The 12335-nt window shown below is 50.5% G+C and overlaps 1 protein-coding gene across 6 annotated transcripts in view; it reads left to right on the top strand.

Moving 5' to 3' along the window:
- MXRA7 (matrix remodeling associated 7) overlaps positions 1 to 12335 on the top strand; it is a 39524-nt gene that overhangs the window by 15852 nt on the left and 11337 nt on the right. Inside the window, exons 5-7 of one of the 6 annotated variants that reach the window (XR_014949388.1) lie at positions 912 to 949; positions 1079 to 1159; positions 7783 to 9443. The exons of 2 other annotated variants lie outside the window; for them this stretch is intronic. Coding sequence is in view for 3 of the 4 variants with exons in the window: in XM_085556963.1 (XP_085413089.1) it covers positions 912 to 1050 (139 nt within the window). In the remaining variant the exon portion in view is untranslated. 3 more of the 6 variants (XM_085556966.1, XM_085556963.1, XM_085556965.1) reach the window with 3 other exon arrangements.

A 12335-nucleotide genomic window follows, 5' to 3' on the forward strand; every position in this document is an offset into this window, starting at 1 on the left:
CTCTTGGGCAGCATCTTTGTGATGCCACCAGCTGGGCTGGCTGAGGTTCATTTGTGTGAGGTGAGCAGGGCACTGTGGCAGGCAGTAAATCCAGAGACCTGCCCTGCTCTGGGCTCAGCAACAGAAATGAGCTCTGGTTTCCTCTGGCATGGATTCTGCATTGGTGGCATCAGGAAAAAAATGTTTGCTTTCTTCTTTTCCATGTGTCTCTTGTGCCTGAAGCCCCCACCCTGTAAACTGCTGAGCAGGGCTGTGAGTGTCTGTATTTTTCATTTGGGGATGGTGGTGGGGGGATGAGCCAAGTGAATGTCAGGGATTGTTGTCCCATTGATGGGATTTGCTTTTAGGATCCTGCTAAATACCCATGCAAAAACCTACCTGCAGCTGGCAAATTCAAACCCTTTGCACCAGCAGCTGCATCCAAACCAGCTGAGCAATCTCTGCTCAGGTTTTCATGGCCAGGAGTTCCTGCAGGACCTTGGGCTGGTTCCTGTGTGGCAATAAATGCCCTTGTTGTCACCTGGGGACACGGAGGGGACATGGCCTAAGGACAGCAGTGGGATGGGGGTTTTGTACTCAGGATGTAGAACAGGCTCCAGGGGGTGATGGACCTGTCTGGGCACACGGCACCGCTGCTCTTGTCTGTTTGGAGCAGCCCCAGGGCAGGACAGTGCACCCAGAACTGATGGGCTTGGTGTCCCTGGGGGGCTCTGAGCAGACTTCCCCACTGAGGGCCACTGGCAGACGTGTTTTTCCTACTGCTCCTTTATTTTCTTCTCTTCCGTATTTGTGTTGTTCATTTCTCGAAGGCAGCTTGGTGAATTTTTTTTTTTTTTGTCTTGCTTTGTTGCTGGCTTACTTTTCCCCCCCCTTCAAATCTTCACTGCGGCATCAGCAGCTTTTCATTGCAGGCCTCGCAGGTGGTGCAAGGGGGCAGGGCTGCTGCCAGGTAAGCTGGGCCAGCTGAGCCTTCTCCTGCATCCTTCTCCTTGCCCTTCCACCCCTCTCCCCCTCTCCATCAGCCCTGACCGTGCTGCTGACCTGCTGTGACCCGGGTTTGCCACCCTTTATGTTGCAGGATTGAGCTGACCTCTGATCTCACATCTCTGTAGCAGCTACCTTAGGTGCTCGGCCACAAACATTCTTGCAAATCTTTTTGGTAAGGACACGCTGCTGCTTAGAGGTAGTGGTACCACTGATAACACCCGCTCGTGTCTTGGGTTATTTTGCTTTTGGGTTGTTTTCCAGGGGAGGGCTTGTTTTGAGCTGCAGTTGGTTGCCTGTCCCACCTCCCTCCCCACCTCTCTCCCCTTCCCTCCTCATAACAGATTAATGAGTCCACTCCCCTCTGCCTCCATCTCACTTCCCACGAGCACCCCAGGGCGAATGGGGGCTCTCACGTTTGGATGCTCACCTCTTCTGAAGCTGGACAATCCCCTTCTTTGATTTGGGAAACTGGGGCTGCTGCAGAGTGGGTGGTTAGTCCTGAGGTGTCTTATCAAAACTGAGACAGGTTTAGTGTTCACTTTTAGCCCTGTCACTCCTCCAGCTTTCCTGTGCACCAACATGTTCCCATGTGAAGCAGCAGATGTAAGAAACATCCCAAAAATGCGAGTGGGTCCTCAGAGGCTGCTTGTTGTGTAGTTCACAAGCTTGAATTTTGGTACTCCTTGATTTTGGAGTATATTGAAAATATTCCTTGCCTGTTCCAGGAGGAGCTGGAGGACTTCAGCCAGGAGAGTACAGGCATGTAATAGATTTGGTTATTTAAGCAAAAAACCCACTTCTGTTCTAACCTGCATCCCTGCAGAAGCTGTGGTTGTGCTGCCTACAATTCACTTGAGTCTTGTGGCTTCCAGCTGGTGCTAAATCTGGACTAAAAGGGGAAGGAATGTGACCTTCACTGAGTGATGCAACTTCCTGCTTTTGGTGACTTCAGCCTTAAAAATTAGAGTGCTCACTGGGGGAGGAGAGGACAGTAAATCCTTTTGGCAAATACTTCTGCTGGGGTGGGGGCTGTGCTTGATCACACCTGGTGGGTCACCATTCCTTCTGGAACAGAAGCACAAAGCCTTTGCCCCCCTGGGGGAGAAAAACACCTGGGCAGGAAGGGGAAGAGTGCAGGGGAAGGATGCAGCCCTTGCTCCAGCCAGCACAGCTTATTCCCAAATCCTTGCCTGCTGCACCTGAGGCTTTTGGCCACTTGTTGCCAGCTGTGGCTGCCACGGTGCAAAGCTGGAGCTCAGGAAATGTGAGTCCTGGTGGTGCAGCTGCCCCTGCTCAGACAGGGCTGAGGTGTGTGAGTGTGAGACACAACCAGGCTGTCCTGGTCCTGGGGAGGAGGGAGGGAGAGCTCCCCAGTGTGCCTGTAGGGCTTGGAGTGGTCTCTGCCAGATGTTCTCCAAACCTCTCTTAAGGTTGAAAGAGGTTAGTGAGGATTTTTTTTAATGTTAGAAATAAGTATGGTCTGGATTCTGCTGAGTGTTGACAGCTGCAGCAAGGCTCCACTCCTTATAAAAGAGAAAATAATGGGAGAAATGGCCCCCTTGGGTCTCTGCTTTCAGTTCTCTCTTTCCATGAGGCAAAGCCTTGGCTGGCCTCAGTGCTGTCTAGGGGTTGAGCTGTCTCTGCTCTCTCCTTGTCAGTCTTGGCTAGGAGTGTTGGTGGGAGAAAGGAGAGCAGATCCCGTCTGACAGGCTCTAGAAAGGTCTCTCCTCTCTGTCCTCTGTCTGGGATTGAGGAAGAGGTGGGGGTGAAGAGCCAGAAGCTGCCCCATGGCAGACCCATGGAACAGGCTCTGATGGATGGCACCAAACTGCTCTGGGCAGGGGCACTCCTGGATGGAGCAGGAGATCCCCCAGACCACTGCCAGCCTCTGGAAGAGTGCAGGGAAGATGGGCATAGCTGCCCGGTTTCCCTGGGTAATGGGCTCAGTTCCCACATCCAGGTGACCCATTCAAGGAGCAAATTCTCCTCCTGCCTCTCAATCCTGTCCTGTCACCTCCTGGCCAGCCACAGATGGGCTGAGGTGACACTGTTTGGTTTAAGCTTGGGGCTCAGCTGCAAATTGGCATTAATGCAAGGGGAATTGGATGGCTGTAAATATCAAGCTCAGCCCTTTTCTCAGTGGTAATTGAGCAATGGAAACCTGCCTGCTCCCCAGCTGGGTTGAGTGCCTCTTGGTTATGGGGCACTGAAAAAAAACTGGGCTTGGACCCTGGAATTTCAGCAAGGCAGGGTAGACCCTGGTTCTTGGGAATGCCAGAGAGGAGAGACCTTTCCCTGCTCTACAAGGCATCCTGAATGAAAGTGGGATGCAGCTGTGGCTTGAGGGACAGCTGTGCTGAAGTTTGAACTCTGAATGAGACAATGCTGGTGATGACAGCCCTGGAGCACACCAGGCCAGGAAGCAGCTGCAGAGGTTTAGTGACTGTGTTGACAGACCTTGACCTATTTCAAACATCTCCAGTAGTAGCCCTCCAAAAATAGGTGGGTGGACAGGGCCAGGGGAGGTTGCATTTTGGGAGAGCTGTCCATTGGCACTGTCCCTGTCCACCCCCTGCATTGCCATCACATAACCCTGGCCTGCCTGCTCGCTCCCCTCTCCCAGCATGGCAACTGGGCTTCTTTCTCCTCCCTCCTTTTGCTGACCTTCCCTCCACCCAGTGGCTTTGCTGTCCTGTCCTGTCCTGTCCTGTCCTGTCCTGTCCTGTCCTGTCCTGTCCAGCATGGTGCTTCTGTTGGATGAGGGAAGCTGGTAAGTTTGGGCTTTTTTGGGGGGTGAGGGTTATTATTTGTTTGCTTCTCATCTTCTGCAGCACGATAGTCGTCCTGGGCTGAGGGAGGAGGAGCAGCAAGGGGTGCAGAGCCCAGGGCCAGGGCACCCTGCAGGGCAGCGTGGCCACTGCTTTACTGCAGCTACCAGCCACGGGGATGGCACCAGCCATGGGCAAGGGTGCTTGCAGCTGCCAAACACCCCAGGGCATTGCTTCCCACCTGCCTCTTGGGGTAAAGGGCACTGTATGTTTGGGGATCCCTGCTGAGCTCCCCCTCATGCTCACTCTGAGGTGCCCGAATCACTTGGATGAGGAGGAAGTCTGCTGGTGGCCTGGTGCTGTCCCCTGCCTCCATATCCCTGGGGAAAATGTCCTCTGACCTATGAGATGTCACTGGACTGGAGCCCTGGCCCTATTTATAGTCATGATCGAGTAATGAATCCCCAAAAGCTTTAAAAACACAGTAACTCAGGATGCCTCCCTCAGAAAGCCAGGGAAGAGGAGGCCAGGAAGCCTCTTCCCATCTCCTCCTCTCCCACCCCAGAGAGGAAACCCTTGCAAACTCCCCCATAGCCTTTGCAGGGTGTGAGTCTCTGACCCTGCTTTGACATGAGATTTTAGTTCAGACAGCAACTCTGCTTAAGCTCCTGGGGTTTTTCTTGGCTCAGGCACTGAATTGTCCTGGCTTGTGGCTGCTTCTCTGTGTCTCCCTCACCCAGTGCTCATGACTTGTCTTCATCTGCTTCTGCTTAACCTTGTGCAGCATGGGCAGCTGGCTGTTGTCTGCCTGCTAACTCCCTAGGAGCCCTGCTCTGCCTGTCCTGGGCTCCCCTGCAGCTGGGACAGACCCAGGGATGCAGGGAATTGGGGCAGCTCGCCAGGCTGCGGGCAAACTGGTGTTCAGTGAGCTGGAGAGCAAACATGGAGTGATGGAGGAAAGCACAGCCCCGTCTGTCTGTGGCTTTTCCCTGCTGTGGTGCTGGCTGGGGTGGTCAGGAGAGTTGCAAGGGATGGGCACACGAGTGATGGATGAGCTGGTCAGAAGCCCAAGCCACCTCCCTGGCTGTGCTCTGGCCTTTTCAGCTGCTGCTGCTCTGGCTGGGCAGTGTGGGCAGCTTCTGCCTCAAAACAGTTGTGGGCAAGGTCTGCTGGGGGTGATCCAACCCTCAATCCCTCTGGCTCCTCATCATCCCCTGTCCTAAAGCCAGTGACACTTGTGCTCCCTGGTCACACTGGTTCTGGCAGCCTCGAGGCACAGCAGGTATTTCCCAAAGCCCAGAGCACCTTTCAGCTTCTCTGTCCCAGTGGAGGAATTTCAGATTTGTGTTGATGAAGCTCCTTTTGGTACCTCTCACTCAATCCCTTCTCTCTTTTCTAAGCACTGTCTCCATGTTCTGAATTTAAGAATTCTCCTCTGTGTTTTGCTGAATGGTTGAAGCAACTGGCTCACACTTTTGGAGACACAAGGAAAACTTGGATTTAGTGTGTCATTCCATATTCTTCCTGCAATACCTCAAGAGTGGGTTATAGTCACCACCAGAAATGAGATGGTAGCAGCCCCTGTGGTAAAAAATTGGGGCAGTGGTGATGGGACCATCCCCAGCAGTGAGATGGGAGGGAACTTCTTGGGGAGATCTCAACCACCCATTGCCAGATCTGCCCAGCACTAAGGGCTTTTATTCCCTGCTCCTCATCCTCAAGGGTTAATCCTAGGTTGGAGTGAGAAGAGTCTGGAGCCTGATTGCCATCCACCTTCCTTGACGTGATTTCGGAGCAAAGGACTGATGGGCCTGACGAGGTCCTGAGCCAGGGAAAGGAGCTGGGAATGCTCTGTGCTTCTGAAAATAATCTTTTTGAATGAAACTATTCCTTAAAAGGGCACAAGCAATTACCAGACAAGGTTACAGTAGGGCTCTCCTCAGAGTGAGTCAGGACTCCTTTGGAAAGATGAAGTTTATGAATGGGCTACAGATTTCCTGACCTGCTGTGGATTTTTGTACACATGAGAGATAGATGCACATGGGAATGGCACCAATAATCCCTGTTTTTCAGAGCTGAGGTGCTGTCTTCTCTCAAAAGCAAGAAGCCTTGTGTCAGTGCTGTGGATGAGCAGGAATGCTCCTGAGGCCACTAGGACATGAAGTTTCCATGCTTCTTTGAGACCTTCAGTCCCTGAGCTGCCATCACATTCCAGGACCTGCTTTTTTCTGCCCTCACATTCCAGGACCTGCTTTTTGTCTGGCCTCCTCCAGCTTTTCCTTGCACACAACCATGTCCAGCTGACAAAGCACGTGATTCAGTGACTTGGCCATTGGCTTGGGCAAGAACAGAGGTACCTGGATAATCTTTATCTGAAGAAAGGATACAGCTCCTGGCAAAAGATGACCCTAACCTGGTTTGATTGATGAGCTGCTGGGGTCAAGCGTGCTGATCTAAGGAGAACGGAAAGGAGGGAAGAGCCAGGGATAAGCAGTGGCTCAAATCTCTGGGCCTCCATCCCAAGCTAATTAACAGTTTTAGGTTCTGTGGTTGAAATGCCAGAGCTTCTCAGCCTGGGAGGTTGTATGGCCCCAATGTCCCAGAGAGGGACTGCCTCATGCTCTTTAGTCCAATTCCCCTCACAGCTTTCTCCAGGACCAGGCAGGGGTATCCCTGTTGTGCAGATGGGAATTCCTGGCTCTGATGTACATCCTCCATTAGGGTCATACTGGTTTTGACATCTTCTCACCACAGCTGTCACCTGTGGAGATGAGTATCCCCGTGAGGGACTCATCCACTCTTTTTGATGTCCCCCATCCCTCTCTGCTCCACCTGTGGCACTCTGGAGGGGCCCCCGTGGCAACGAGCTTACGCCCTGACACGTGAAATCTGATTATGCTTGCGTGACTTGAGCGGGATGATCCGCTGTGACTCCCGCAGGGTGATTATCCACCCCGGAGAATTTCCTTCCTTTGTCCTAACGGGACGGGCCCTGAGCCGCGGCAGCGACCCCGGGGCCACGTCCGGGATCCGGCTCACCGGCTGCTGGAGAAGGCAGGATTCTGCAGGAGAGCAGGAGATGCTGTTCCTCACCCTCATGGCATCGCTAGCTGGAGTAGGAGGCTTCCCAACGTGGCTCAGGTGTTACGGACCACAAACCCTGTAGGATCCAGGAGGAATGAGGCTGGGGTGTGTCTGGATGTGTTTGTAGGGTAGGTGAGGTGTGTTGTAGCTTCCCTCTACCTCAGTGCAGGTCTCTGTGTCCATGGGCAGCTGTCCAGCTGTGTGCCAGCTGTTTCCTGATGTGGATGGTTCACCCAGCATGAGAGATGCTGGGGCAGGAAGGGCAGAGTGGCTGGAAGATTCCAGCTGAGAACAAAGGACCACAGTTTTTAGACCCTGGCTCTGCTGTGTGGAGGGAGTGCCTGGATGTCCCCATACATGAAACACATCTCACCCTCTTTCCCTGGGACACTGGGAGAGCTTCCCATCAAAAGGAAGTGACCTGCAGGGAGCCTGGGGATTTTACCTCCTTCCCTTGAACACACTCATCTCTAGAAAGAATGAGAAATGTCGAGCAGTTCAGGCACACTGCCCTGTGAAGTCAGCACTTGTTCCTGGCTCATCTGGCTTCAGGTGGGAAGAGGAATCTGGGCTGGCTGTGCCACAGCCCCAGGAGGCTCAGGATGCACAGGACAGTGAGGCAGGAACCCCTGGAGTTCATTAGTTTGGCTCCTCCAGTTCTTATTAGTAACTCAGAAGGTTTGAAACTTAGCTTGGTGCCAGACAAAAGGATTTGCACTTCCAGTTTGGTTTTGACTATCCTGCTGCAGTTGATGAAGCAAAGTCCTTCTCAGAGGCATGAGGTTTGCAAACAGCAGCTTGTCCTGCCCTGAGGGGGAAGCTGCCTTGCCTTCCCCCCAGCACACACATCGAGGGCTCTCCCTGCTCGTTTATGTGAATAGTAATGAACCAACCTGAGCAGTGAAATGACTGAAATGATTTCTCTCCCTGTTTCTCTTTGCAGACCTGAAGACTATATGAAGTTGTCCCTAGCCTCCTCCTAAAGGCATCCCTTGGCATCATTAAAGGCTTGAGAGAAATACCAAAACCAACCAAACACACCCATAAGAGAAATCCAAAAACCCTCAAAACTTGGGAACCCCTCTTGGTCTGAAGTTGAGTTCTTCAAAAACTCCTGTCAAGTTTGAGGATATTCTATTGTGTGGCTCCACGGACTGGGGCTGGGCCCAAGCAGTGACCTGAGTTGTGTTTGGGGGACTGGGAAGAGCCTTCCTCCCTCTCCCCCAAACAAAACCCAAAGTGAACACTAAATATGCAACAAGTCTACTAGTTGTGTTTGCTACATATATTAGGCCATGAAATCCATGTTGTTTTTTTCCTGGGGTGGGCAAACCATGGCTCTGCTCTCAGACCAGCTGGGACCTTGTACCAGATTCTCAAGTTGTTTTGTCCTGGGGTCAAACTCCTCTTTATTGCTGGGGGCTGGTAGCTGCCTGTGATTTCCAGTGCTGTACAAAGCTGCTTTACTCCCAGGGCTGGAGGGACAGAGCAGGGTCCAGGTGAGGGATGGCAGACGATGGCTGGGCTGACTCAGATCTTGCTTCTGTAGTTATTTTAGCAGAGAGCTGATTCTGTAGGTACACAGGATACTCAAGAAGTGATGAAGTTTTTGATAGTTTAGCTGTTCCGCTTGCGGTGGAGAGACCACACTTTGGCTGCTGTTATTTTCTGCATCCTCACTTTTCCCCACTCCAGTTCCCAAGAGGAGACACCCAAGGAGGCAGCTATGGCATCAGGGGCTCCCTCAGATAGTGGGGAGGCACACTCCCCATTCCTCTGCCTGCCTGCTGTTCCAGTGCCCTCTTCTCCTGCTGGTCCATGGGAGCCAGAGCTCAGCGTTGCCCCTCAGCTCTGTCACACAGAGCAGATGAATTTGGCTGGGCACATCTCTGTTTTAAATCAAAGCCAGCTGGTTTTTGAGAGAGAGAAGAGGGTCCAAGTCCTTTAGTGATGCTGTAGAAACACCAGGCTGGGTGGGGATGTGTGCTCCAAAGCTTCTCTCACTGCCTCTTGGCTAACACTGCAAACATATCAGGAACCCAACAGGCTGCTTTTTTCTTTCTTTTTGAATTCCTATGCAGACAATACTTGAAACCTTGTACACAGTTGTCCTTTCCAGCGCCTGGGGTTGGCAAACTCTTCATGAATGGGCTCGTTTAAAGAACAGCAGGAGGCTTCAGGTCTAGAAGAGGCTGGGCTGCCCCCTCCCAGCTGACAACTGTTCAGTGGTTTGCATATGAATTTAGGCACATCTGGACCCTCTGCTTCAACATCCTGCTGGTACAGCCTCTGTCTCTCCTCGGTACTGCTGGCTGACTGTGTCCCAAGCACCCAACTATGCAAAGAATGCCTTATATCCGTTCTGTTTAAGTTACATGGCAATGTGTACATCCAGCAAAGTCGGTAGTTAAGTCCAGATTTTTGCTAGTGGCAGCAAGTCAAACTCTTTCTTCAACTCAAATGGCTGTCTGGGTATTTTTTACTTTTGTTTGGTTTTGTTTGTTTTGTATCTGATGGTGGCTCTTATACAAAGGACTGTAATTCTAGTGGCTTGAATCTGTAAAAATTGCCTTTGTTTGGTCCAATAAACCTTTGAATAGTTTATTTGGTTTGTGCTTGTTCTCCTACCTCCAGCAGCTTGTAACTTCTTCTTCAAGAGATTTGTGTTGAAAATCTGGATTTTAGGTTAGAAGTATACTGTGCCCTACTATTACTTTTATCCCATAAATGATTACATTTCCATAAATGATGAGAGGGAAAATCAGGGATACTCCCCTTTTTCTGCTGAAGCAATGCAGTATTGCATTCTTGGTCTTGTTTGGCTGCAGAGCATTTAACAACATTCTCAGTGCAGAGCTCTGCCCAGGATTTCAGCTCATTTCCTAAATCCCAGATCTCTGACATACCTATGGCTCAATGCCCCAAACCTTCAGCTAACTGTGAAAGTCTTCGACTGAAATGTCTAAAAAGAGCCTAAGGGAGCAAAGTATGCAAATATAATTCCCTATGAAGAAGATTTAAGCTGCTTCAAAAATACTTAATTAATCTATTTTGTTAACAAGTAAAATCCCCTTTGACCTCCTGAATCCAAATAGTTTTGAGGACAGCATTTATGAGAAGAAAGAATGATTTTATTTGTGAATGGGGTATGTTTGATCTGTACTCATCCAAAAAAATACCCAAAACCAAACAAAGCTGTATCACTACAAGGTTGTTTTGCAAGGTCGCCTCTGATAGGAGAAGCTCCTCTTCAAAGACAGTTGCATGTTTGTGGTGCCTGACTCTTCCTTCCCAGGCTCTTTCCTCTCTTTATCTTTGTTTTGCTGTCCCTTTGTAGTAGATTATGTAGTGCAGAGAAGTAACAGCAGTAACAGCTCTTTGTTCTAATTTCCAAATGCACAGTCATGATATTTAAAGTTGAGAGGAGAGCCAAAATGCATTGATGTTGTGCTTCAAAAAAGGAGCATGGATATTGTCTGTGATCCTGATTTTGGAGACAAGGAAATGGGCCTTTGGAGAGGTTTCAGCAGTGCTGATGTCTGTGAAATAAGGAGGGAGGGATGCAGACCTGTGTGAGCACTCCTAGCTGGGATGCACTGCAGACACAGGAGGCCAAGCTGTGTATTGAATTTCTCCACCCCAGACTGGCAGCGTGCCCTCTGGTGCCCAGCGGTGATCTAAAATAAAATATTGATCACTCATGACCCTGCTTTCCTTCCTCTCATCTGGAAAGGGCAGCTGGATGCTCTTCCTGTGAGCACAAAACATTACAGAAGAGGCAAACAAATCCAGGCTTCCATAAACAAAAGATCCCACATCATTATCAGGATTTGTTTGGCTGTAGGACCGTTGCATTTTAATTGCAATAGGAAAAAAACTGGCAAACGAGCTTGCTTTAGCCAGGATCTGCTTTTTTTCCTGCCCTGTTTGCTTCAGTGGTGCTGAGAGGACAGGCTGCTGTTCCTGCTTCTGCTGGGGCTTAGCCCAGGAGAGGGGAAAATGCAGAGCAGGAGCTCAGGAGCATGGATAGAAGGTTCTTCTGCTCATTCCTGACTGTCTTCCTCTGATCCTGTCCGTGGAGTGGTGGCTGCTGGTGTATTGATGCTGTCCCTTCTTTCAAGCAAAGACTGTGCCCTGGTTTTGCCTGCCAATAGTTATTATTGCCCCTCCTGCTAGTGGAACAGCTGATAGCTTGTCCACACAGGCCTTGCAGGAAGACTACCCCAGGTTATCCACTGGCGTGCATTTAAAGGGATTAATTAAATTCTTTAAAGTCCTGTGTGGGAAGCTGGTTGTGGCAGGAATGAGGACTCTTGACAGGGTGACCACGGGGGAGTAAAAGCCAGATTCTGTGTTTTTAGCCCATGGGAGGTGCTGAACAAGCAGGAGGAGCTGGGATTGTGGCAGGTCTGTGCTCTGAGCTGTCACTGAGTTCTGGCCTCGTGCTCATGCAGGGTCAAAATCAGCCTTGAAGTAACAGGAACTACATCTGCCTTGTCACAGCCATAAAGCACCACATCCCCATTGGTTCTTTCTGTCTCCCACAGGAAAGTTAGGAATGAGATGTGCTAGGCAACAGAGCAGCCTGATCCCCATCAGGCAGGAGTCTGGCAGTGGGAACACTGCATCCCTCAGCCAGCCCTGCCCAGAGCCACGTGCCCCAAAAGGGAATTTTCATCTTGCCCCAAAAGGGAATTTTGTGTAGCTACATCAGTTCATGAGCTACCCGCCGACAAATGGCACTCCTCTGCTGCCCACCCCACAGTGATGAGCAGTATAAATCCTCCTACAAATAAATCCTGTCACAGATACCAACCTTCATGGGAGGTACAATGGTTAACTGGTTCAGGGGAGGGAAAAATCCATGATATCTTCTGTTACGGGGAGAAAGGGGTTAATTATCTACTATGGGACTGCCTGGGGATTAAAAATCTGAGCTAGGTGATCCACTGGTCAGCCTCTGCCTACACAGGGACCACCTCACTGCTGGATTGGTTACCTGGGTCCATCTCACCATTAGACACTGGCAGACAAACTCAAATCAAAGCAAATTCCTACCCGTGATCTTTTCTTCCAGTGGCTGATTAAAATCATGTCCACCTTGGGAGGTAGTCTGCTCTCTACTTTTTAGTTAGGCTATGCATCTAAAATTTAATAGCTATTCCTGAATTATTCCGTATCTACCTCCTCTAATTACAGAAGGAAAGCACACTGGGCTGTTGAATCTTAATCCAGGTTTGGAATCTGCTAAACTGGCACAAATTGGTCATATAAAATTCCACATGTCAAGTTATCTTGAAAAATTTGAGCATAGATAAGCCCTAAGGAACTCCAAAGCCAGTGTTAAATCAGGCTGGTTTATCTCCATGTTTAGGGAGTTGCAGAGAGACGTGCAGGGTGATGGGATAGATGGAAGGGGGAGGAAGGAGAACCAGAGGCTATCTCTGCCTTATCTCCCAGGGACAGGTTTGCTGCAGCCAGGAAGGTTTGCACAGT

This window comes from Lonchura striata, chromosome 18 (assembly GCF_050655825.1).
Source record: "Lonchura striata isolate lonStrDom1 chromosome 18, ASM5065582v1, whole genome shotgun sequence".
Lineage (NCBI taxonomy): Eukaryota > Metazoa > Chordata > Aves > Passeriformes > Estrildidae > Lonchura > Lonchura striata.